This window comes from Chamaea fasciata, unplaced genomic scaffold (genome assembly GCF_029207755.1).
Source record: "Chamaea fasciata isolate MVZ Bird 193981 ecotype frontalis unplaced genomic scaffold, bChaFas1.0.hap1 SCAF_5, whole genome shotgun sequence".
Taxonomy (NCBI): domain Eukaryota; kingdom Metazoa; phylum Chordata; class Aves; order Passeriformes; family Sylviidae; genus Chamaea; species Chamaea fasciata.
Window position 1 is genome coordinate 1,516,799 of NW_027094090.1, and position 26,420 is coordinate 1,543,218.

The 26,420-nt window shown below is 48.2% G+C and overlaps 1 protein-coding gene and 1 long non-coding RNA gene across 3 annotated transcripts in view; one reads left to right on the top strand and one right to left on the bottom strand.

Annotated features, from left to right (window-relative positions):
* NET1 (neuroepithelial cell transforming 1) overlaps nucleotides 1–26,420 on the bottom strand; it is a 46,185-nt gene that overhangs the window by 7,825 nt on the left and 11,940 nt on the right. Inside the window, exons 2-3 of one of the 2 annotated variants that reach the window (XM_066182648.1) lie at nucleotides 22,790–22,856; nucleotides 20,216–20,275 (exon numbers count right to left, since the gene is read on the bottom strand). In XM_066182648.1, the coding sequence (XP_066038745.1) occupies nucleotides 20,216–20,275; nucleotides 22,790–22,856 (127 nt within the window). Of the gene's footprint in view, nucleotides 1–3,589; nucleotides 3,737–20,215; nucleotides 20,276–22,789; nucleotides 22,857–26,420 lie in introns of those variants that run through there. The other variant, XM_066182649.1, reaches the window with a different exon arrangement.
* Nucleotides 2,291–20,762, top strand: LOC136289161 (uncharacterized). The gene is made up of 3 exons (XR_010720728.1): nucleotides 2,291–2,535; nucleotides 20,378–20,417; nucleotides 20,739–20,762. It is a non-coding gene; the product is annotated as an uncharacterized lncRNA (long non-coding RNA).

Genomic DNA, 26,420 nt, shown 5'->3' on the forward strand with positions numbered 1-26,420 from the left:
GGACAAGCTGAAATCCTTCACTTCGCAAAGCTTCCTCCTCCCCCACCCCCTGCGATCACCGTGTGATAATTTTTTTTTCCCTTTTTTTTTTTTTTTTTTTTTTTTCTGACACGTGGTTTAGATTCGAAACTTGGGAGCTTCTGCTTTTTTTTTTTCTCTCCACCAGGAGCTCAAGCCCGTCCCCACCCAAAGGAAACGCCCCAGGAAAGCTCCTGCTGCGGCAGCTTTGGGAATTCCGTGGGCAACTCGACATGTTTGACAGCAAAAAAATATCGTGTGGCGAGGGCTGGGCAGGAGAAGGTGTGCACAGGGGAGAGCTGGCATGAGATAACTCTGAGTGAAGGCTCGGAAAAGGCTCCAGGATTGTCCTGGTGCTCCCAAACATCTGAGTCTCGTGACTCAGCCTCATGAGGCTGCTCAGCACCAAGCTCACATCAGGACAGGGAAGCTAAAGCAGCCCCGGTTTGGGGCGATCTCAGTTAAAACCGGTTAATTAGTGTTGAGTTTTTGCTCTTTCAAAGGGCTGTGGGGGCCGCTGAGGACGAGCCCTGGCGCCGTTTCCACTCCCAGCCCAGCTCAGAAGTGACAAATGTTGAAAACAAAAGTTAAAAAAAAAAAAAAAAATCAAGGAAAAAGGGGAATAGGAACAGCCAGAGCTGGATTCCAGGCGTGAAGGAGCATAAAAGCTCCGTGTGTGTGTAAGATCTGATTTCAGCAACCCGACCCCAGCAGCGGCCCTGCCCACACGGGGTGTTGGGCAATACAGGAGGAGGAGGAGGAGGAGGAGGAGGAGGAGGAGGAGGAGGAGGTGAGCTCACCCTGAGCTCAGCTCACCCTGAGCTCAGCCTTCAAACTTGCAGGGCGGGGGGGGTTGGAACATGAAAAGGAACAAATTTATGAGCCGTGCAGGGAGAAAAAAGAGCTCCTGGCACGGCACAGAGCCGCGCTAGGAACGTTTGGGGAAAGGCAGAGTCAGGAAGGCACCGTAAGGATGGGAAAAGCTCTAAAAGTGTCCTCGATCCTCAGCTGGGACACCAAAACTCCAGGTGGGACATCGGGAACTTCTTCACCGAGCTCAAGGCAGGGACAGGCAGGAAAAGGTTGGAGAGACAGGCCAGGCTCAAAGACAAGGAGGAAGGTTTAATTAATGGCAGATGTTTCTGAGTGCAAGAAAAGGGAGGCGTGTTTACTTCTGGAAAATCATCTGTCAGGGCAGGAGGACAAATAAAGGGATGGATTCGAGGGCCAAGAGAGGCTTAAGGAAGTGCAGGACTGATGCAGACATGAAGCCACCCACGGCTCTGGCAAGGCCAGGGCTAAAAATAGCCTGGAAAAGCGAGATGTGACACTGCAAAGGGAAAGCAAGACACCTCAAGCCGTGGGGAGGCTCCACCAGGTCACCGGGGAAGGGTCAGAGGCGCGGCTCTGCGGAGATCCAGCGACAGGGGAATGCGGGAATGCCTCCCCAGCACATCCGTGAAGTGACACGTGCCCCAGGGCTGGCAGCGGCGATTCCTGAATTCAGCTCAGCAAAAAGCAAATTTCCCTCTCTCAAAAGAGGAAAAAAAACCAAAAACCAAAACCATTCCCACTTTGTGTCTGGGCGCTCCTCTCAGACACGGCTCGACTGCCAAAAAAAAAAAAAAAAACCAAACCCAAACCCCATCTGGTTCTTCTTGTGCTCCTGAAGTTTCGTTTGATGCGGAGCAGGGAGGAGGAAAATACAAATCGCCGTGCTTGGAAACTCCCCCTTGGCTGAGCTCAGCCCGGGGTCACGGACGGCCCGGTGTAAGCCGAGACTCGGGGCGGTTCATACTGCGGATAACTCGGGCTCAGGAGGGGTTTTTAGGGCTTTTTTTTAGGGTTTTTTTTAGCTGTGGACTTTCAAACAATGACTCTCCTGTCTCCGCGCCGTCTTCCTTACAGGAGCCGATTACAGTACAGCCTGGGAGGTTGCTGTAACAATCCGGGGGTGTTCCAGCGCTCAGGAATAATCAAACCCCCAGCGGGGTCAACAGTTCCATCAGGAATTATTACGATTTTTTTCCAGAGGACTCTATTAAAAGCGAATTAACACATCACCAGCGCGGCCACTAAAGCTCATTTTGTGCCAGGCGAGATTTCACAGCCCTGAAATCCCTGCCAGCGCTGCTAAGCGCAGGTTAACTCAGGAAAAGATTGCACCTTGCTGGAAAGAAAACCAGGTTGGAGGAAGGGTTGTGTGTGTGTGTTTTTTTTTTTTTCCAGCAGCACGCCCACGACCTTTCCCCTGCGCTGGGTAATAATTAGTGGTTTTTACAAGGATCCCTTTACTCGAGTGCAATTCCTACCCCGGCCCCACACGCAAACACGGTGACCCAACGGCGAAACCACGCAGGGCGAGGAAAAAAAAAAAAAAAGAAAAAGAAAAATAAAAGGGGGATTTTAGTCAGCGGCTTGAATAATTCCTGCCAGAAATCATCGAGCATGGTGTAAAATTGACGGGGCGAGGGCTTCGCTGAGGCTCGAGATGAACAATCCGAGGGGCGTCCGCCGGTAAGCGCAGCCCGGGGGAAGTGTCGGCTCGGGCCATTCGGAATTAAAGGCGATTCACTCCCCTCCCGGAGCTCTCTGCTTTCTGTTAGTTTCTCCCCCGACATCTGGTTTCCCTTTTGCACAGTGACATTGCCCAAGTTTGGCTGTTGCGAAGCCAAAGGATTTGCTGAGGTTGGTCGGTCGGTGACTCGGCGCTGAGCCCTCAAACCCCAGCCGCGTCTGGAAACGCCTTTTTTTTTAAAAAAAAAAAAAACTTTTCCACCTCATCTCGCCACTAATCTGGGCAATAAACCCAGCCCAAGGCCCTACCTGGCTGCTGAACTTTTGCCCCTGTCGCAGCAGGAGCCTTGGGAACACCTACCGGGAGCGCAATCATCGCCATCTGCATAACAACGCGCGATAAAAATAACAATAACTTCCATCAAACGAACGACAAACCCCACCAGAGGGTTTGGGGTTGGGTTTGTTTTTTTCCCCCCTTCGGTTTAAGCAGCAAACAAGCACCTAATTAGGAAAAATCCCGTCAGTGGAAAGAGCGCTGAGAGACACGGTGGGTTTTTTAAAGGAATCGGGCGGGTTTTAAAATGAAAACAGGCGAATTTTTAACGAAAAGCCACCTGGGGGGAGCGGGGTCAGGTGAGGCACCGAGGTTGGTTTTGACTCTCTCTTTGGGGGCTACGAACTCAAATATATATATGTAATGTATATATGCGTAGATAAAACGTATGTAAGAAAGATATATGCATATACATGGACTTAAACATACAGACAGATTTTTTAAATCGCTGGGTGAGGCGCCGACATCGGTTCTGGCTGCCTGAACTCTTTGGGGGCAATGAGCTTAAATACACTGCATATATATACATGCACATAAAATATATGTATACACAGAGATGGGGTTAAATATATAGGTTTTTTTAAATCGCCGACTACGGTGCCCTCTGCCCGGCCCGCCGCCTCCCCTCAGACGCGCAGAGCGAGAAGCTGAGGGCGCTCCCCCTCCGCACTCTCCCCTCAAATAAATCCCCATTTTTTTTCCCCCTGTTCCGCTCACCTCCTGCTCCCTGAAGTGCTGGTTCTGCGCGTCGATGACGCGGATAGTCCTTTTGATGGGCAGCAGCCCGCCGAGCTCGTCGTGCGCCACCATGGCCGCGGCCAGACGCCGACCCTCCCTCAGCCGGCGCTCATCGCGCTCTGAGCCCGGCGCGCGCCGCGCCCCCGACCTCACCGCAAGGGGCGGGGCCAGCGACCAAAACACGCCCCATCGAACCAAACCACGCCCTCTTCGGGCCACGCCGTGCCCCCACCGGCCTAAACCACGCCCCCTCGGGCCAAGCCACGCCCCCACGGGTGCCCGGGGCCGGAGCCCCAAATTCTTCCAACAGTTTTCCCAAAAAAAACCCCCCAAACAACCCTTTCCCAAAAAACCTGTACGAGGGATGTGTCCAGCTCTGGGCTCCTCGGGACAGGAGGGGCAGAGGAGGGATGTGAGGATGGCTCAGGGCCTGGAGAGGCTGAGGGAGCCGGGGCTGCGCAGGCCAGAGGGGACACGGCTGAGGGAGCCCGTCCATGGGGAGCAAAATCCAAAGGATGGAGCAGGGTATGGGGGCTAATCCCAGGAATTCCCCCTGGATGTGGGGCAGAGACCAGAGAGGGGCCGGATCTCCCCCCTGGGGACATTCCAGAGCCTCCCTGTGCTCTGGGAGTGGCACCGGTGACCAACCGCGGTCCTTTCCAACCTCACCCGCCCTGGAATTCTCTAAAGAAGCGGGAGCACCAAGAGGCTCTGCTGCAAGGAGGGCAATCGGAGCTGTCCCATCCCTCAAAGCCAAGCTGATATTTGGTTTTTTTCCCCCCATTTTTACTGTTTTTTCCTGGCACTCGCAGCCTGGCGGGACAACCTCCTCCTAACGGCGGCTCTCCTTGCCAGCGCCGGAGCATAAAACCCTTCGCTGCCGCAAAACCTTTTTGTTTTTGTTTCTTTTTTTTTTTTTTAAATAAATTAATTCTTGTCTAGACCTGTGCTTTTAAGTCCGCTCGGAGCTTTCAAGTGGTGCTGGCAGAGCTCTGGGGCTGGGCTGAGCCTCTCCCCCTGCTCTCCCCAGGGGAGCCTGTCCCGGCAGGCCCCGGCTGGAGCTGCGCAGGGTTTGGATTTTCTGTTTGTTTGTTCGAGTCTTTTTATTGCTGGCAGCGCCGCAGAGCTCCGAGAGAAAAGTTTTCTTGTGCTGGTAAAAATAAACTCGAGTCGATCCGGCTGTCTACCTGCGCCGAGCAAGCTGAGGCTTCCAGGAGAGAAGTTTGGGGCGGGTTCCAGCGGGAGGTTTGCAAACAGCGTTTTTCAGAGTCGGGAGGAGGAGGAGAAGGAAAATCCTGCTGTTCCCTCCCTCGGGTTTTTAATTTTTGGCTCGGTTTGCTTCTCTCAGCAAATCTGCGCCCACTTAACCTCTGCCACGCGAGGGCAGGACACGGAGGATTCTCAGAAATTCAGGATACACGGCGTTTCCGCTCGCTGAAAGGACAGGCCGTGACTCTTGCAGACACAGAAATGCGTTCCCGAATTACCGAAATCTGCCATTTTTAACACCAAAGCAACGCTGACTCTGCCGAGGAGCAGACAGAGCCTCCCTAGGACTCGATTTTTTGGGGTTTTTGAGAGGGTATCAAACCCATTTCTCCTAAAATCCAAGCTCCAAGCCTGGTTAAACCTGACCTAAAGGTTCAGGAGCTCGTTTCTTTTCCAGGGAGATGGAAAGAGGCCAACTAAAACCAAAGGGATGAACACCCGGGGAGGTGTGAAGCAGAGTCACGCCGAGGTGACACCAAAACACCTCCTGGGCACTGCCAGGACGCGATGTCCCCGTGATGTCCCCGAGCTCCTCCTGCTCCTGGCTGAGGCGTTTGGGTGACGTGGGTGCGGAATTGTCCCCGGGGCAGGGCCCTGGTGGGCTGATCCCTGACTTTGTGGTGACACTTTGGGGAGGTGACGCACGCACGGCTCGGGTGAGGTCACGGTGAGGTGTGACACAGCTCCGGGGCTGGCTCTGGGCCAGGCACAGGGATTTGTGTCCTGGGAAACGCTCCTCCTTTGGGGAAAGGGGCGGGCAGGGCCTGGGAGACACCAGTTCCCCGCGGGGAGCAGCTCCCAGCTGGCCCAGGCTGGAGAGGGAGGGTTTGTGTGAGGCAGCGGGGTCTGGACAGGTCGGTGATGCTTTGGGGCAAAATCCATCCTGAGGGGTGGAGGGGGAGCACCAGAAACCCGTCCTGAGGGATGGAGATGGACACCATAAACCCATCCCGAGGGATGGAGATGGACACCATAAACCCATCCCGAGGGATGGAGATGGACACCATAAACCCATCCCGAGGGATGGAGAACACCATAAACCCATCCCGAGGGATGGACATGACCATAAACCATCCCGAGGGATGGAGAACACCATAAACCCATCCCGAGGGATGGAGATGGACACCATAAACCCATCCCGAGGGATGGAGATGGACACCATAAACCCATCCCGAGGGATGGAGAACACCATAAACCCATCCCGAGGGATGGACATGACCATAAACCCATCCCGAGGGATGGAGAACACCATAAACCCATCCCGAGGGATGGACATGACCATAAACCCATCCCGAGGGATGGAGATGGACACCATAAACCCATCCCGAGGGATGGAGATGGACACCATAAACCCATCCCGAGGGATGGAGAACACCATAAACCCATCCCGAGGGATGGACATGACCATAAACCCATCCCAGGGATGGAAAGGGTCATAAATCCATCCTGAGGGATAGAGATGATGATCATAAACCCGTCCTAGTGGTGGACATGAGCACCATAAATCCATCTCGAGTGATGGATCACCATAAATCCATCCCGAGTGATGGACACAAGCACCATAAATCCATCCTGAGTGATGGACACAAGCACCAATAAATCCATCCCGAATGATGGACATGAGCACCATAAATCCATCCTGAGTGATGGATCACCATAAATCCATCCCGAGTGATGGATCACCATAAATCCATCCCGTGTGATGGATCACCATAAATCCATCCCGTGTGATGGATCACCATAAATCCATCCCGAGTGATGGATCACCATAAATCCATCCCATGTGATGGATCACCATAAATCCACCCCGAGTGATGGACATGAGCACCATAAATCCATCCCGAGTGATGGATCACCATAAATCCATCCCGAGTGATGGACATGATAACTATAAGCCCATCCTAAGTGCTGGAGATGACCACCATAAACTCATCCTGAGGGATGGAGATAAACACCAAAAATCCACCCTAAGTGGCGGAGATCATCACCACGAACCCATCCCAGGTGATGGAGGCCATCCCCACAAACTCATCCCAAGAGATGGACACGGTCACCACAAATCCATCCCAAGCCACGGAGATAAAAACCACAGATCCGTCCTGAGTGATGGAGATGAGCACCATAAACACATCCCAAGGGATGGACACGACCACCATAAACCAGCCTGAGGGATGGACATGATCACCCATGCCAAGGGATGGAAACAATCACCACAAATCATCCCGAGGGACGGAGATGAGCACCCACAAACCCATCCAAGGTATGGACACGATCACCATAAATCCATCCAAGGGATGGACACGACCACCACAAACCCATCCAAGGGATGGACACGACCACCACAAACCCATCCAAGGGATGGAGACGACCACCACAAACCCATCCAAGGGATGGACACGACCACCACAAACCCATCCAAGGGATGGACACAACCACCATAAACCCATCCAAGGGATGGAGACGACCACCACAAACCCATCCAAGGGATGGACACGACCACCATAAACCATCCCAAGGGATGGACACGACCACCACAAACCCATCCAAGGGATGGACACGATCACCATAAATCCATCCAAGGGATGGACACGACCACCACAAACCCATCCAAGGGATGGACACGACCACCACAAACCCATCCCAAAGGATGGACACGATCACCATGAATCCATCCAAGGGATGGACACGACCACCACAAACCCATGCCAAGGGATGGACACGATCACCATAAATCCATCCAAGGGATGGACACGACCACCACAAACCCATCCAAGGGATGGACACGATCACCATAAATCCATCCAAGGGATGGACACGACCACCACAAACCCATCCAAGGGATGGACACGACCACCACAAACCCATGCCAAGGGATGGACACGATCACCATAAACCCATCCAAGGGATGGACATGAGCACCATAAACACGTCCCAAGGAATGAACACGAGCACCATAAACCCATCCTGAAGGATGGACACGATCACCCATGCCAAGGGAAGGAGATGAGCACCACAAACCCATCCCAAAGGATGGACACAATCACAATCATCACAACCCATCCAAGGGATGGAGATGACCACCATAAACCATCCCAAGGGATGGAGATGACCACCATAAACCATCCCAAGGGATGGAGATGACCACCATAAACCATCCCAAGGGATGGAGATGAACACCACAAACCCATCCCAAGGGATGGACAGACACAACCACCACAAACCCATGCCAAGGGATGGAGACGACCACCACAACCCATCCCAAGGGATGGAGACGATCACCATAAATCCATCCAAGGGATGGACACGACCACCACAAACCCATCCAAGGGATGGAGACAATCACCACAAACCCATCCCAAGGGATGGACACGACCACGATAAACCATCCCCAAGGGATGGAGATGAACACCACAACCCATCCCAAGGGACGGAGATGACCACCATAAACCATCCCAAGGGACGGAGATGACCACCATAAACCATCCCAAGGGATGGAGATGAACACTACAAACCCATCCCAAGGGATGGACAGACACAACCACCACAAACCCATCCCAAGGGATGGAGACGACCACCACAACCCATCCCAAGGGATGGAGACGACCACCATAAACCACACCAAGGGATGGACATGAGCACCCAGGGACGGCCGTGACCCTGGAGAAGGCTGCGGACAGCCAGGCTGGAATGTGCCCCAGGACAGCTCCAAGGACCCCCTTTTTCCCCCAGGATCACGTCCCTGGGATGTCCAACGTGGCCCTGGAGCAGCTCCACGTTCCTCACCCGCCTCTGCTCCACTCCCGCCATCAAAGAGGGAATTCCTTTAAATGGAAGGAATCCTTCGGGATCCCAACCCATCCTCAACGAGGCCGCGGAACTTGGGAACCCTCGGATAAAACCCAAAACATGGGAAAAGGGAGGAACAACAAACCAGACTGATGGATTTCCCTATACAGAAATTCCCTGCGCTGTCATCCCACCTTGGGAATAACATCCTTCGATCCAAGAATTCCAGCCTTCAATCCCTTCCCCCCGTTCCCTGTCCCTGCAGGAGCCTCAGGAACGCAGCCGGGCCTGGCCGTGGAGACCAGACCAGTTCTTCCTGCTCTCCCGCCCGGGGGGATCCGCAGCATTCCTGCCCCGCGTTCCCACGGAAATTTCCACTTCCAGGAGTGAAATCCCTCGGAGACTCCTCTCCTGTTATCAAATCCGGGGGCTGGGAGAAGAGTTGGAGTGACAGGGAATCCCCCAACCTTCGACTTTCCTCTCGTTCGCAGGCTGGGATTTCGTTCCCACGGAGCCGTTCCTTGAGTCCTGGGCAGCCCCTCATCCCCTGTGACATTCCTTGCTCTGGGAATTTATTCCTGGAAGAGCTGCCACCAAATCAAATTCCCTCCCCGGGGTGTGGCCGTGCCAGTTTTTGTTATTTCAGCCCCCCAAAAGCTTCATCCGATGAATTTGAGATCGACAAAGGATGAATTCTGAAGAAATCGCAAATTCCAAAATTCAGGATGCAATTCCAGGCTGCTGGAAGTTTTTAGGGATGTAAATACTGGGTTGTCCAAGTGTGGCCATGCAGGAATGTTGTCCCCAAGAGCTGGAAACGTCCCCAGGGTGGTGGACACGCACAGACCTCATCCCGCCTTTTCTCTCGGAAAAACTCAAGGAAAACGAGGTGTTGGAGCAACGGGAAGACACAAAAATCCCAGGATTGGCATGGGATAACCCTAATCCCGGCAGGATTGGGATTTTCACATGGAGAATCCTTCCAGGACCCTGGTGTGGCCAGGCCACCAATCCCAACCATTCCCAGGAAACTCCGGCATGGCTCCGTTTGATCCCTAATCCAAAATGAGGCAAAATCCAAGGAAAGGAATCCGAGAGCTCAGTTTTCCCCCCGGCTGCAGAGGAGGACATTGGAGCTGGGCATTCCTCAGTGGGCAGTTTGTTCCCAGTTTTCCCAGATCCCGGAATGTCCCCGACATCTGGATTCGATTCCCTCACCACAAGAACCTGTTTTAACCCCTTGGGTGGCTGCAGATCCCAGGGAAAAGCGAATCATCCCGCCCGTCCCCGTTCCCAGTGTGAAATCCCACTTCCGCCCCTTTTTCCCAGCTGGTTTTTACCGGGCTATTTTTAGGGGGAAGTTTCCCAAATATAAATTTGGGAGCAGGATTCTGGAAAACGAGCAAAAGTAGGCGAGGATCCAACCAGAGACCAAAAACTTGGAGCCGCTCTGGAATCCAGAGGGGGTTTTTTTGGGATGTTGGGAGCTGGCTGTAATTAGCAGCCACTCGACTCCTTTAGACAGCCACAAAAAAAAAAGAAATCAACTCCCATCCTTGAGCGTTTCGGAAAAAATTAGGGAAGGTAAAATCCACCCTCGAAGATTTTGGGAATATTTAGGGAGGGTAAAATCCACCCTGGAGCATTTTGGGAATATTTAGGGAAGGTAAAATCCACCTGTGAACATTTTGGGAATAAGAAAAGGTAAAATCCACCCTGGAGCATTTTGGGAATATTTAGGAAATATTTTTGGAATACTTAGAAATTTTTGGGGATATTTAGAAAATCAACCCTCGAACTTTTTGGAAATCTCTTTGGGAAAGGTAAAATCCACCCTGGAGCATTTTGGGAATGTTTAGGAAAGGTAAAATCCACCCTGGAGCATTTTGGGAATATTTAGAGAAGGTAAAATCCACCCTCGAAGATTTTGGGAATATTTAGGGAAGGTAAAATCCACCCTGGAGCATTTTGGGAATATTTAGAGAAGGTAAAATCCACCCTGGAGCATTTTGGGAATATTTAGGAAATATTTTTGGAATACTTAGGAATTTTTTGGGATATTTAGAAAATCAACCCTCGAACTTTTTGGAAATCTCTTTGGGAAAGGTAAAATCCACCCTGGAGCGTTTTGGGAATATTTAGAGAAGGTAAAAATCCACCCTGGAACATTTTGGGAATATTTAGGAAAGGTAAAATCCACCCTGGAGCATTTTGGGAATATTTAGGAAATATTTTTGGAATATTTAGGAATTTTTGGGGATATTTAGAAGATCAACCCTCGAACTTTTGAGAGGAAGGAGGTTCTTGGGAAGGCTGAGAAGATTTTTGGGAAGGAAGAGAAGGTTTTTGGGAGGAATGAGAAGGTTTTTGGGAGGAAAAACCAGGTTTTTGGGAAGAATGAGAAGAGTTTTTGGGAATAACTGCAAGGTTTTTGGAGAGGAAGAGGTTTTTGGGAAGAATGAGAAAGTTTTTGAGAGGAATGAAGGTTTTTGGGAGGAATGAGAAGATTTTGGGGAAAGAATGAGAAAATTTTGGGGAGAAGAGAAGGTTTTTGGGAGGAAAAACCAGGTTTTTGGAAGGAACGAGAAGGTTTTTGAGAGGAACGACAACATTTCGGGAAGAACGAGAAAGTTTTTTGGAGGATTAAGAAAGTTTCTGGGGAGAACGTGAAGGTTTCTGAGAGGAAAGAAGATTTTTGGGAGGAAGAACCAGGTTTTTGGGAGGAATGAAGGTTTTTGGGAAGAACGAGAAGATTTTTGGGAGGAATGACAAGGTTTTGGGGTGGAATGAGAAAGTTTTGGGGAGGAATGAGAGTTTTTGGGAGGAACGAAAAGGTTTCTGAGAGGAAAGAAGGTTTCTGGGAGGAATGAGAAATTTTTGGGGAGAGAAGAAGGTTTTTGGGAGGGGTGAGAAGGTTTTTGGGAGGAATAACAAGGTTTTGGGGTGGAATGAGAAATTTTTTGGGGAGAGAAGAAGGTTTTTGGGAGGAATGAGAAGGTTTTTGGGAGGAATAACAAGGTTTTGGGGTGGAATGAGATTTTTTTTGGGAGAAAAGAAGGTTTTTGGGAGGAATAACAAGGTTTTGGGGTGGAATGAGAAATTTTTTGGGGAGAGAAGAAGGTTTTTGGGAGGGGTGAGAAGGTTTTTGGGAGGAATAACAAGGTTTTGGGGTGGAATGAGAATTTTTTTGGGAGAAAAGAAGGTTTTGGGGAGGAATAACAAGGTTTTGGGGTGGAATGAGAAATTTTTGGGGAGAGAAGAAGGTTTTTGGGAGGGGTGAGAAGGTTTTTGGGAGGAATAACAAGGTTTTGGGGTGGAATGAGAATTTTTTTGGGAGAAAAGAAGGCTTTTGGGAGGGGTGAGAAGGTTTTTGGGAGGAATAACAAGGTTTTGGGGTGGAATGAGAAATTTTTGGGGAGAAAAGAAGGTTTTGGGGAGGAATAACAAGGTTTTGGGGTGGAATGAGAAATTTTTGGGGAGAGAAGAAGGTTTTTGGGAGGAGTGAGAAGGTTTTTGGGAGGAATAACAAGGTTTTGGGGTGGAATGAGAAATTTTTGGGGAGAAAAGAAGGTTTTGGGGAGGAATAACAAGGTTTTGGGGTGGAATGAGAAATTTTTGGGGAGAGAAGAAGGTTTTTGGGAGGAGTGAGAAGGTTTTTGGGAGGAATAACAAGGTTTTGGGGTGGAATGAGAAATTTTTTGGGAGAAAAGAAGGTTTTGGGGAGGAGTGAGAAGGTTTTTGGGAGGAATAACAAGGTTTTGGGGTGGAATGAGAAATTTTTTGGGAGAGAAGAAGGTTTTTGGGAGGAATGAGAAGGTTTTTGGGAGAACTCTGGCCATGGGATGACACCCTGATGGCTTCAAGTCTGGACTGAGAAGAAAATCCATTCCCAAGGATTTTCTCTCTATTTTTTTTTTTTATTTAAAAGCATTTTTTTTTTTCCCATTAAAAATCCAATAAAATTTCTGCCCGGCCTGGAGACGTTGTCCCCACCAGCTTTATCCTCCCAGCCTGTTCCTTTTCCCCTGCCGGGGACGGGGTTGGAAACGACATGGATTTAACGGTCCTTTTCCAAACCATCCCACAATTCTGCTGCCCAAACCTCTCCAATTCCAGGAGAAATTGGAAATTCAGCCTGAAATCCTGTGACCGAAAAAAGAAAAAAAAAAAAGGCTCCTCACTGAGATTTCTCCTCCCCTCAGAAATCCCCGTCCCTAAATCCTCACAGGAGGAGAAAACACCACCCAAAACGTGGATTTTTGGGGTTTTTTAGCTGGTTTTTGTGTTTATTTAGTTGCTACCGACCTTGAGGATCCACCGCCCAGGCCGTGAAAAAAACGCCCTCCTGCTTCCTCGCTGACTCAGGCCCAGCTCACACAGCCCCGGGGCGGTTGGGATCACCGAGAGCCCCAAACTCCCCGGGAATTAAAGCAGGAAAAATCCGGCTTTAAAGCAGGAAAAAGTGAGTTTCCTGCCCTTTGTTCCCATATTTCTTATGGTCAGTTATGGGGCTGGTTTGGGATTATAAAAAATCCCAAATTTACCTGGAATGCAGAAATTAAAGGAGGAAAAACCGAATTTCCTGCCTTTTGTTGCCATGTTTGTAATAGTCAATGATGGGGACAGTTTGGGATCATCAACAGCCCCAAACTCACCTGGAATGCAGAAATTAAAGCAGGAAAACTGAATTTCCTGCCCTCTGTTCCTATTTTTGTAATAGTCAATAATGGGGCTGGTTTGGGATTATAAAAAACCCCCAAATTCACTTGAAATGCAGAAATTAAAGCAGGAAAACCGAATTTCCTGCCCTCCAAGTCCATATTTCTTATAGTCAATAATGGGGCTGGTTTGGGATTATAAAAAACCCCAAATTCACCTGGAATGCAGAAATTAAAGGAGGAAAAACCGAATTTCCTGCCTTTTGTTCCCATGTTTGTAATAGTCAATGATGGGGCTGGTTTGGGATCATCAACAACCCCAAACTCACCTGGAATGCAGAAATTAAAGCAGGAAAACTGAATTTCCTGCTCTCCATGTCCATAATGCTTAGAGTCAATTATGGGGGTGGTTTGGGATCATCAACAACCCCAAACTCACCTGAAATGCAGAAATAATTCGGCTTTAAAGCAGGAAAAACAGAGTTTCCTGCCCTTTGTTCCCATATTTCTTATAGTCAATAATGGCGCTGGTTTGGGATCACCGACAGCCCAAAATTCACCTGGAATGCAGAAATCAAAGCAGGAAAAAGTGAGTTTCCTGCCCTCTGTTCCTATTTTTGTAATAGTCAATTATGGGGCTGGTTTGGGATTATAAAGAACCCCAAACTCACCTGGAACACAGGAAAAATTCAGCTTCAAAGCAGGAAAAAGTGAATTTCCTGCCCTCTGTTCCTATTTTTGTAATAGTCAATTATGGGGCTGGTTTGGGATTATAAAAACCCCCAAATTCACTTGAAATGCAGAAATTAAAGCAGGAAAACCGAATTTCCTGCCCTCCATGTCCATAATGCTTATAGTCAATGATGGGGCTGGTTTGGGATCATCAACAACCCCAAACTCACCTGAAATGCAGGAAAAATTCGGCTTTAAAGCAGGAAAAACTGAATTTCCTGCCCTCTGTTCCCATGTTTGTAATAGTCAGTTATGGGGCTGGTTTGGGATTATAAAAAACCCCAAACTCACCTGGAATGCAGAAATTAAAGCAGGAAAACCGAATTTCCTGCCCTCCATGTCCATAATGCTTATAGTCAAAGTTTGGGATCACCAACAACCCCAAACTCACCTGGAATGCAGAAATAATTCGGCTTTAAAGCAGGAAAAACAGAGTTTCCTGCCCTTTGTTCCCATATTTCTTATAGTCAATAATGGCGCTGGTTTGGGATCACCAACAACCCCAAACTCACCTGGAATGCAGAAATTAAAGCAGGAAAACCCGAATTTCCTGCCCCCCATTCCCAAGTTTGCAATAGTCAACTACCAATGACATTCCAGTGCAGCTCCAGGCACGATCCCAAGAGAAAATTCCTGATTTTTTTTTTTCTCCCCAAAGGAGGCGCAAGAGAAGAGGCCGAAGGAATCCTACTCACATTTTGGGGAATATTTGGAAGGTTTTTGGGGTTTTTTTAGGCTGCACCTCAAAGATTTCTTGGATCTGGGGTGGGTTTGGTTTTTTTTTAAATTAAAAAGGAAGGAAATAAATCAAAATAAAGGCATTTCATCCCACATTCCCAGGGCGTGGAATAATCTGGATACCGGGAGCTTTCGAAAGCTCCACAGAAAAAAAAAAAACCAACAAAACCTCAATTAATAGAACGAAAAGAAATCCTAATCAATAAATAAATAAATCCCAATAAATAAATGTCATAAATTAATAAAACCCTCGATGAAATCAATGAATTAAATAATGAATTCAATGAAATCCATCAGTTAATTGCAAATTAAACAAACCCTTTCCCCGCTTAGTTTGATCGTAAAAGCAGACGGGGGTGGGGAGGCAAAGCGGGAAAAGTTTCACCTCAGGACTCTGGGAAGGAGTTTTTCCCGGGAAAAGCGGGAAAAGTTTCACCTCAGGACTCTGGGAAGGAGTTTTTCCCGGGAAAAGCGGGAAAAGTTTCACCTGAGGAGTCTGGGAAGGAGTTTTTCCCAGGAAAAGTGGGAAAAGTTTCACCTCAGGACTCTGGGAAGGAGTTTTTCCTTGGGAAAAGCGGGAAAAGTTTCACCTCAGGACTCTGGGAAGGAGTTTTTCCAAGGAAAAGTGGGAAAAGTTTCACCTCAGGACTCTGGGAAGGAGTTTTTCCCAAGGAAAAGTGGGAAAAGTTTCACCTCAGGACTCTGGGAAGGAGTTTTTCCCGGGAAAAGCGGGAAAAGTTTCACCTCAGGACTCTGGGAAGGAGTTTTTCCCGGGAAAAGCGGGAAAAGTTTCACCTCAGGACTCTGGGAAGGAGTTTTTCCATGGGAAAAGCGGGAAAAGTTTCACCTCAGGACTCTGGGAAGGAGTTTTTCCCAAGGAAAAGTGGGAAAAGTTTCACCTCAGGACTCTGGGAAGGAGTTTTTCCCGGGAAAAGCGGGAAAAGTTTCACCTCAGGACTCTGGGAAGGAGTTTTTCCCGGGAAAAGCGGGAAAAGTTTCACCTCAGGACTCTGGGAAGGAGTTTTTCCATGGGAAAAGGGGGAAAAGTTTCACCTGAGGACTCTGGGAAGGAGTTTTTCCCGGGAAAAGCGGGAAAAGTTTCACCTCAGGACTCTGGGAAGGAGTTTTTCCCGGGAAAAGTGGGAAAAGTTTCACCTCAGGACTCTGGGAAGGAGTTTTTCCCGGGAAAAGCGGGAAAAGTTTCACCTCAGGACTCTGGGAAGGAGTTTTTCCCAAGGAAAAGTGGGAAAAGTTTTACCTCAGGACTCTGGGAAGGAGTTTTTCCCTGGAAAAGTGGGAAAAGTTTCACCTCAGGACTCTGGGAAGGAGTTTTTCCCGGGAAAAGCGGGATAAGTTTCACCTCAGGACTCTGGGAAGGAGTTTTTCCCGGGAAAAGTTTCACCTCAGGACTCTGGGAAGGAGTTTTTCCCGGGAAAAGCGGGAAAAGTTTCACCTCAGGACTCTGGGAAGGAGTTTTTCCCGGGAAAAGCGGGAAAAGTTTCACCTCAGGACTCTGGGAAGGAGTTTTTCCCGGGAAAAGTGGGAAAAGTTTCCCCTCAGGACTCTGGGAAGGAGTTTTTCCCGGGAAAAGTGGGAAAAGTTTCACCTCAGGACTCTGGGAAGGAGTTTTTCCCGGAGAAAAGTGGGAAAAGTTTCACCTCAGGACTCTGGGAAGGAGTTTTTCCCAAGGAAAAGTGGGAAAAGTTTCACCTCAGGACTCTGGGAAGGAGTTTTTCCCGGGAAAAGCGGGAAAAGTTTCACCTCAGGACTCTGGGAAGGAGTTTTTCCCAAGGAAAAGCGGGAAAAGTTTCACCTCAGGACTCTGGGAAGGAGTTTTTCCCGGGAAAAGTGGGAAAAGTTTCACCTCAGGACTCTGGGAAGGAGTTTTTCCCGGGAAAAGTTTCACCTCAGGACTCTGGGAAGGAGTTTTTCCCAGGAAAAGTGGGAAAAGTTTCACCGCAGGACTCTGGGAAGGAGTTTTTCCCAAGGAAAAGCGGGAAAAGTTTCACCTCAGGACTCTGGGAAGGAGTTTTTCCCAAGGAAAAGTGGGAAAAGTTTCACCTCAGGAGTCTGGGAAGGAGTTTTTCCCAAGGAAAAGTGGGAAAAGTTTCACCTCAGGACTCTGGGAAGGAGTTTTTCCAGGAAAAGTGGGAAAAGTTTCACCTCAGGACTCTGGGAAGGAGTTTTTCCAGGAAAAGTGGGAAAAGTTTCACCTCAGGACTCTGGGAAGGAGTTTTTCCCGGGAAAAGCGGGAAAAGTTTCACCTCAGGACTCTGGGAAGGAGTTTTTCCCAAGGAAAAGTGGGAAAAGTTTCACCTCAGGAGTCTGGGAAGGAGTTTTTCCCAGGAAAAGCGGGAAAAGTTTCACCTCAGGACTCTGGGAAGGAGTTTTTCCCGGGAAAAGCGGGAAAAGTTTCACCTCAGGACTCTGGGAAGGAGTTTTTCCCAAGGAAAAGTGGGAAAAGTTTCACCTCAGGACTCTGGGAAGGAGTTTTTCCCGGGAAAAGCGGGAAAAGTTTCACCTCAGGACTCTGGGAAGGAGTTTTTCCCGGGAAAAGCGGGAAAAGTTTCACCTCAGGACACTGGGAAGGAGTTTTTCCCAAGGAAAAGTGGGAAAAGTTTCACCTCAGGACTCTGGGAAGGAGTTTTTCCCGGGAAAAGCGGGAAAAGTTTCACCTCAGGACACTGGGAAGGAGTTTTTCCCAAGGAAAAGTGGGAAAAGTTTCACCTCAGGACTCTGGGAAGGAGTTTTTCCCGGGAAAAGCGGGAAAAGTTTCACCTCAGGACTCTGGGAAGGAGTTTTTCCCAAGGAAAAGTGGGAAAAGTTTCACCTCAGGACTCTGGGAAGGAGTTTTTCCCGGGAAAAGTGGGAAAAGTTTCACCTCAGGACTCTGGGAAGGAGTTTTTCCCGGGAAAAGTTTCACCTCAGGACTCTGGGAAGGAGTTTTTCCCGGGAAAAGCGGGAAAAGTTTCACCTCAGGACTCTGGGAAGGAGTTTTTCCCGGGAAAAGCGGGAAAAGTTTCACCTCAGGACTCTGGGAAGGAGTTTTTCCCAAGGAAAAGCGGGAAAAGTTTCCCCTCAGGACTCTGGGAAGGAGTTTTTCCCGGGAAAAGCGGGAAAAGTTTCACCTCAGGACTCTGGGAAGGAGTTTTTCCTGGGAAAAGTGGGAAAAGTTTCCCCTCAGGACTCTGGGAAGGAGTTTTTCCCGGAAAAGTGGGAAAAGTTTCACCTCAGGACTCTGGGAAGGAGTTTTTCCCAAGGAAAAGTGGGAAAAGTTTCACCTCAGGACTCTGGGAAGGAGTTTTTCCCAAGGAAAAGTGGGAAAAGTTTTACCTCAGGACTCTGGGAAGGAGTTTTTCCCGGGAAAAGCGGGAAAAGTTTCACCTCAGGACTCTGGGAAGGAGTTTTTCCCTGGAAAAGTGGGAAAAGTTTCACCTCAGGACTCTGGGAAGGAGTTTTTCCCGGGAAAAGCGGGAAAAGTTTCACCTCAGGACTCTGGGAAGGAGTTTTTCCCGGGAAAAGTTTCACCTCAGGACTCTGGGAAGGAGTTTTTCCCGGGAAAAGCGGGAAAAGTTTCACCTCAGGACTCTGGGAAGGAGTTTTTCCCGGGAAAAGCGGGAAAAGTTTCCCCTCAGGACTCTGGGAAGGAGTTTTTCCCGGGAAAAGCGGGAAAAGTTTCACCTCAGGACTCTGGGAAGGAGTTTTTCCATGGAAAAGTGGGAAAAGTTTCACCTCAGGACACTGGGAAGGAGTTTTTCCCGGGAAAAGTGGGAAAAGTTTCACCTCAGGACTCTGGGAAGGAGTTTTTCCCGGGAAAAGTGGGAAAAGTTTCACCTCAGGACTCTGGGAAGGAGTTTTTCCCAAGGAAAAGTGGGAAAAGTTTCACCTGAGGACTCTGGGAAGGAGTTTTTCCCGGGAAAAGTGGGAAAAGTTTCACCTCAGGACTCTGGGAAGGAGTTTTTCCCAAGGAAAAGTGGGAAAAGTTTCACCTGAGGACTCTGGGAAGGAGTTTTTCCCGGGAAAAGTGGGAAAAGTTTCACCTCAGGACTCTGGGAAGGAGTTTTTCCCGGGAAAAGCGGGAAAAGTTTCACCTCAGGACTCTGGGAAGGAGTTTTTCCCGGGAAAAGCGGGAAAAGTTTCACCTCAGGACTCTGGGAAGGAGTTTTTCCCGGGAAAAGCGGGAAAAGTTTCACCTCAGGACTCTGGGAAGGAGTTTTTCCTTGGGAAAAGTGGGAAAAGTTTCACCTCAGGACTCTGGGAAGGAGTTTTTCCCGGGAAAAGTGGGAAAAGTTTCACCTCAGGACTCTGGGAAGGAGTTTTTCCCGGGAAAAGCGGGAAAAGTTTCCCCTCAGGACGCGTTTTTGAATGCTGAGGAGACAGGAAGTGCAGCTTTGGCGGCTGCCGGGGGGTCCAAGTGCTGCAGCGAGAGGGGCCGGAGAGGGAAAAAGAAAAGAAGGGAAATGCTGCGGGCAAAACTCGTGACTCAGGATTTAATCACCATCCTGTTGAAGGATTCCAGGTAATTAGCAATTAGCGGAGGTCGTTTTAACATCCAAGCCCCGGCGGGTGCGGAATTTGGGGTCGAGGCAGGAGCAGCAGGGCTGGGAGAGGAGCAAACCCAGCTCGGGCACGACCCGGAATTTAAAGGGCAGAAAGGCTTCCAGGAGAACTTGGGGAGGGAAGGGATTGGAAATTCACGGGAAATTTGGGGGAAATTCGGTGGAAATTCACGGGAAATTCAGTGGAAATTCAGTGGAAATTCACGGGAAATTCGGTGGAAATTCAGTGGAAATTCAGTGGAAATTCAGTGGAAATTCAGGGGAAATTCAGTGGAAATTCATTGGAAATTCAGTGGAAATTCACGGGAAATTCACTGGAAATTCACAGGAAATTCGGTGGAAATTCAGTGGAAATTCAGTGGAAATTCATGGGAAATTCAGTGGAAATTCAGGGGAAATTCAGGGGAAATTCAGTGGAAATTCACTGGAAATTCAGTGGAAATTCAGGGGAAATTCAGTGGAAATTCACTGGAAATTCATTGGAAAGTCACGGGAAATTCACTGGAAATTCAGTGGAAATTCACGGGAAATTCGGTGGAAATTCATTGTAAAATCATTGGAAATTCACTGGAAATTCACTGGAAATTCGGTGGAAATTCAGTGGAAATTCAGGGGAAATTCAGGGGAAATTCAGGGGAAATTCAGTGGAAATTCACGGGAAATTCACTGGAAATTCACTGGAAATTCACGGGAAATTCGGTGGAAATTCAGGGGAAATTCACTGGAAATTCAGTGCAAATTCATTGGAAATTCAGTGGAAATTCAGTGGAAATTCAGTGGAAATTCAGTGGAAATTCAGGGGAAATTCAGGGTAAATCCACCGGAAATCCACTGGAAATCCCGCGGAAATTCCTTTTCAGTACCTTGAAGTCGAGGCTGTTGAGGCTGACGACGTCGTCGTCCTTCTCTCGGCGCTTCCTCTTCTGTCAACAACAAATTGCAAAGAAACAAAATGATTTTGGGGGGGTCCCGAATCGTCATTTTAAACGCAATAATCTGGAGACGTTTCCTTTTCTTTCTCACAGCCCCAGCGAGGTGTCCGAACTCCAAAATTCAAAGCCCAAGGTAAATTTTGTTTTTGTGGTTGTTTCATGGGATTGGTCACGTGGAAATAATTATTTGTCTGGAAGTTTCTTCTCGACAATTAACGGTTGGGAATTAAACCTCAAAGCAGGAAGCGGCAGCATCGGGAAACGATTTGGGATTTCTTTAAAGTCATAAAATCGGCGACCGGTTCGGCTTGAAAAGGGATTTTAAAATTCCTCCCCGTTCCAAATTTGTCACCTCCACTATCTCAGGGTGCTCCAACCTGACCTTGCACATTCCAGAAGTTCTGGATTAATTTTTTTTTCCCTTTAAATCTTTTAATTTTTATCATTTCTTTAGGACGTCCCTGCCTGTGTGTGTGAGAGCTTTGGGCACGGAGCAGAATTCCTGCTGCAAATGGGAATGGCCGAAAAAAAACAACAAACCCAAAGGATTTTTATAATGGGAGAAAAATGAGAAATTTTGGGAATTCTCAGCTCTTTTTTTCCCAAGAACAGAACCGTTGGAATTTTAATCCTGATTTTTGACCCTTGCCCCTTTCCCAGTGACTCAACTCCATCCTCTTACCACTTCACAAAGGGGAAAAGAAATAAATTAAACTCCGGAGGATTTTTCCGTCGTTATCAAGCGAGGAACAGCCTCCCTCACTCCAAAGTTCAAATTTCACTCCTATTTATTTAATTTATTTATTTGTTTTTGCTTTACCCTTCCCACTGCAGCACTTCCACCTCCTGGCAGGAGCCAAAGGCGCGATTCCTCTTTCCCGAGCGTTTTAAAAACGCCTCCAAACCTCTCAAGGCGTTTTCCAGCTGAAACCTTGCCGTTATTTGATTAGAAAGATGAATTAAAACGGTTTTCAAACGCTGCTGATGGAGCTGAGGTGCCTCGGAGGGCTTTAAAAACTCCTTTTTTTGCCGTCAAAGCTCCTTTTTTAGGATGTTTTCAGGCCATAAACCCACAGTTTTTAATACTTTCAATAACGTTTTTAACATTTTTCTTTTCTGCCTGGGCACACCGCGCTGTGATTTAACATTAAATCTACGCAGCTCAGGGTGATGTTTAACAGAAATTCACTCCATAATTCCTGACGTTTTGGGGGGTTTTTTTTTTTGCTATTTTGGTGCTTTTTTTTTCTCCCCCCCTCAGCTCCAAGGATAAAAATCCCTCAATTATTTCAGTTTTTCTGGGGGTTTTTTTGTTTTTTTTTTTTTTTTTCCTGAGTTTGCAAAGACAAAATCCCAATTCTCACGTGGATCCGTTCTGGCACAGATTTGCTGAAGCAGAGAGGGAAAAAAAAAATTAAAATTCCCCTGAATTCCCAGATTTCTGACTCCATCCTTTCTCCAGAGCCACGAAATCCTGGAGGAAACACAAATCCAGCTTTTCATTTTCCTTTTGCTTTTTGAGATCAGTGAAATCGCCCAGCTCAGTTCTTTCTCCAACCCTTCTCTGGCCACACTTTTCCAGCTTTTTCCCACCCCTAAAAAAAACAAGGATTTCAGGATTTCTTTAGGAGAAAAAAAAAAAGAAAAGCTTCAATAAAGATTTTTAATTTTTTTTTGGGATTTATTGGTTCCTTATGGGGTGGAGGATTGAATTTTTTCCCCCCCTAAAGCTCCAGCCCAAAGCCAGCCACGAAATTGAGGCCAAAAAAATGTTGTTTTTTTTTTTTAAACCGGCGAGACTCAGGATTCCATCTCCTCTGCCCAGCTTTCAATCCGGAGGAAATCTCAGACGTTGCACTCCTGAGCCAGGAGGAGAAAAAAATTCCAAGGGCAACGGGTCAAATCCGAGGATTCGGAGGCACGGCATGGGAAAAGCAACGGAAAAATGGGGTTTTTCCTCACATTTTTGGGTGTTTCACCAGCCGTGATCCCAGTCGTTTCCCTTTTCTCAGCCCTCAAATTGTGTGGAAAAAATTCCTTTTCCCAAAGCGATTAAAGGGGAAAATTCCCTTTTTCCCAGCTTCTAAATTGTGTGGAAAAAATTCCTTTTCCCAAAGTTATTAAGGGGAAAATTTCCCTTTTCCCAGCCCCCAAAACCTGTGGAAAAAAATTCCTGTTCCCAAAGTTTTAAAGGGGGAAATTCCCCTTCTCATGGCCCCCAAATCCTGTAGAAAAAATTTCCTTTTTCCCAAAATTATTAAAGGGGAAAATTCCCCTTCTCCCGGTCCTGAAATTGTGTGGAAAAAATTTCCTTTTCCCAAAATTATTAAAGGGGAAAATTCCCCTTCTCCCAGTCCTGAAATTGTTTGGAAAAAATTTCCTTTTCCCAAAGTTTTAAAGGGGAAAATTCCCCTTCTCGTGGCCCCCAAATCCTGTGGAAAAATTTTCCTTTCCCCCCATCCTCTTCCCGCGTTTTCCCCTCTGGATTTGTGCTTTTCCACTCACCAGGGTGAAATCCCAGTGTGAGCCTGGAGTCAGGAATGTGAAGGAGCTGCCTCGTCTCAGGGGGTACCTGCGAGCAGAAAAATCAAATCGTCATCATTAATTTATAACAACAAATATTAATTAAGACACCGTTAGCATGGTTTTATGATTAATTTTATTGTGATTTTAATTACAGTCGTTATGATGCGGCAGAATTGCTAAATCCCATCAGTTGCCCAGCACAGCCCAGACAAGAAATCCTAAAATTCATTTTATTTTTTATTTTTTTTTGGGGGGGGGAAGGAGGAAGCCAAAGGCTTTGCCAGCATTCCCCACCTAAAATTCGGAATTTTGGCTTCAAAAATCTCCTCTTTTTTCAACTTTTCCCCACCCTCGGATGGATTGAAGGGATTTCATTTTATTTCATTTTATTTCATTTTATTTCATTTCCCCCCCCTTCAGATTCTTCTGGCCGGAGGCTGGAGGGGTTTGTGTCTCTTGGGGGGTTTTTAGTCCCAAAAATGAACCACAAAAATTCTTTTTTGTTGTTGTTTTTTTTAATTGGGAGATTTTCCCCCTTTTGGTGTCTGGCAAAAATCCTGAGATCCCACGGGATTCTCAGAAATCCGGGAATAACAGAGAGCTGCAAATCCTCTGGATTTCAGGGATTTGACTCGCTGAATTCCCAAATTCTGGGGAAGGAATCTGATGAATCCAGGACCTCTGCTCCCCTCATTCCCAAATTCTGGGGAAGGAATGTCTCTGATAAATCCGAAAGCAGAACGGATGGAGCCTCCGGGGCGGCAGGAATTTGTATTTTGGGAGGAAGAAAATCCCAGGAATTTTCATTTCCAACCCCAGCTCGTGGCCTGGAAGCCACAGGAGGCTGGAAAACCGCTCAGGGAAACTCCCAACCCTCCGGATCAGGATGATACAGCCACCAAAAAAAAAAAAACGGAGGAATGTCCACGAGAGGAATAAATTTGGGAATTTCAGCGTTTTCAGCCGGAGGGAGGAGATGGCTGATGGGAAAAACCCTCCCAGGGAACTTGGGTTTTCCAGGAGGGGAAATTCCTGCGCCTCCAGCTCCAGCAGCTGAACTTGGTCACTGAGCTCAGGGGGGGAGGGGATGCAGTGAGTAATTCCCGGGAAAAGGGAGGAACGCTGGAATGCCGGAATGGGAAAGTTCCCGTCAGGCCGGAAACTGCCAAACCGGGATTTTCTGCCTGGCCCAGAGGTGCTGCTCTTCCCTCCTCCTCATTCCAGCCTCCAGGATGGGCAGGGGCAAGGCTGGAAAACTGGGAATGTTCCCCTGGAGAAGGGAAGGATCCAGGGAGAGCTTCCAGAACATTCCAGGGCCTCAAGGGGCTCCAGGAGAGCTGCAGAGGGACTGGAGACAAGGGACAGGACACAGGGAAATCCTGGGAAAGGGGAGACTTGGGTGGGATCTTGGGAAGGAATTCCTGGCAGGGCTGGAATTCCCAGAGCCCCTGGAATGTCCAAGGCCAGGCTGGACACTGGGGCTTGGATCAGATGATGATGATGATGATGATGATGATGATGATGATGATGATGATGATGATGATGACGGTGAGGTCCCAGGCCAGCCCTGGGCAGTGGCACCAGGCCTGGGCTGGGTTTTCTCCCCCAGCCGAGTCACCTGCCTGAGATCCCAAGGTGGATCCCTGGATTTGGGGCCGAGTCAGGATTGCTCCGGGGGCATCCCTGCGATGGACCTGAGGCCACTCCAGGGGAGGTCAAGGTCACGGATGAATTAAATATCCAGGTGAGTTCAAGGTCACGGATGAGTTCAAGATCCAGGTGAGTTCAAGGTCCTGGATGAGTTAATGGTCATGGAGGAGTTCAAGGTCATGGATGAGTTAAAAATCATGGATGAATTAAAGGTCCAGCTGAGTTCAAGGTCCTGGACGAGTTCAAGGCCTTGAATGAATTAAAGGTTCAGGTGAATTCAAGGTCCTGGATGAGTTAATGGTCATGGATGAGTTAAAAATCATGGATGAGTTCAAGATCCAGGTGAATTCCAGGTCCTGGATGAGTTCAAGGTCCTGGATGAGTTCAAGGTCCTGGATGAGTTAAAGCTCATGGATGAATTTAAGATCCAGGTGAATTCCAGGTCCTGGATGAGTTCAAGGTCCTGGATGAATTCCAGGTCCTGGATGAGTTCAAGGTCCTGGATGAGTTCAAGGTCCAGCTGAGTTCAAGGTCCTGGATGAGTTAAAGCTCATGGATGAATTTAAGATCCAGGTGAATTCCAGGTCCTGGATGAGTTCAAGGTCCTGGATGAGTTCAAGGTCCAGCTGAGTTCAAGGTCCTGGATGAGTTAAAGCTCATGGATGAATTTAAGATCCAGGTGAATTCCAGGTCCTGGATGAGTTCAAGGTCCAGGTGAATTCCAGGTCCTGGATGAATTCCAGGTCCTGGCCGACGCGGACCCGGAAGGACCCCGGCAGTTTTCCCTCCCCGGATCCCCGCGGCAGAAGCAGAGCGCAGCGGAGCCGGCCACAACCCGCTCGCTGACGGCTGGATCCCGGCTCAGAGCGGCCTGGCCGGAACATTTTCGGACGCGAAGAGACCAAATTTTGGGGCAGCCAGAGCCTCTCCCCTGACCTCGGCAGGAGCAGAGTTAATTAGGGCAGGCTGATTAACGCCCCCGGAGTGATTAACGACCTCGGGGGTGACCGCTAGGGCACAAAAATAAAAAGTCCGGAGATGTAAAAACACGGGAGGCAAAACAAATCCCTCCGAAGTCGGGGAGGGAACAAACATTTCTGGTTTGGCACCCGGCGTCTGCGGCGAGAAATGAAATGTCCTGGGCTCTCTTCCCAACAAACGGTGCCGAGAGAGAGAGAGAAACCTTTCTGTCCAAACAGAGATTGCCGTGATCCAGCGGGAAGATTGTTAACCGCAGAACGGAGAGAATTCCAGGCGGATTTTCAAGGTGGAAAAGCAGCTGGGAACATTTTTAACCCTAAAATCGAGAATTCCAGTTGGATTTTGAAGTTGGAAAATCAACTGGGAATATTTCTCACCCCAAAAAGTGAGAGAAGGGAACATTTTAAACCCTAAAATCGGGATTTCCAGTCGGATTTTCAAATCAGAAAAGCAGCTGGGAATATTTTTTAACCTTAAAATGGAGAGAAAGGAACATTTTTAACCCTAAAATCGGGAATTCCAGTTGGATTTTCAAGGTGGAAACGCAGCTGGGAACATTTTTAACCCTAAAATCGGGAATTCCAGTTGGATTTTCAAGGTGGAAAAGCAGCTGGGAATATTTTTAACGCTAAAATCGGGAATTCCAGTCGGATTTTCAAGGCGGAAACGCAGCTGGGAACATTTTTAACCCTAAAATCGGGAATTCCAGTTGGATTTCCAAGGTGGAAAAGCAGCTGGGAACATTTTTTACCCTTAAAATCAAGAGAAGGGAATATTTTTAACGTTAAAATGGAGAGAAAGGAACATTTTTAACCCTAAAATCGAGAATTCCAGTCGGATTTTCAAGGCGGAAAAGCAGCTGGGAAGATTTTTAACCCTAAAATCGAGAATTCCAGTTGGATTTTCAAATCAGAAAAGCAGCTGGGAATATTTTTAACCCTAAAATCGAGAATTCCAGTCGGATTTTCAACATGGAAAA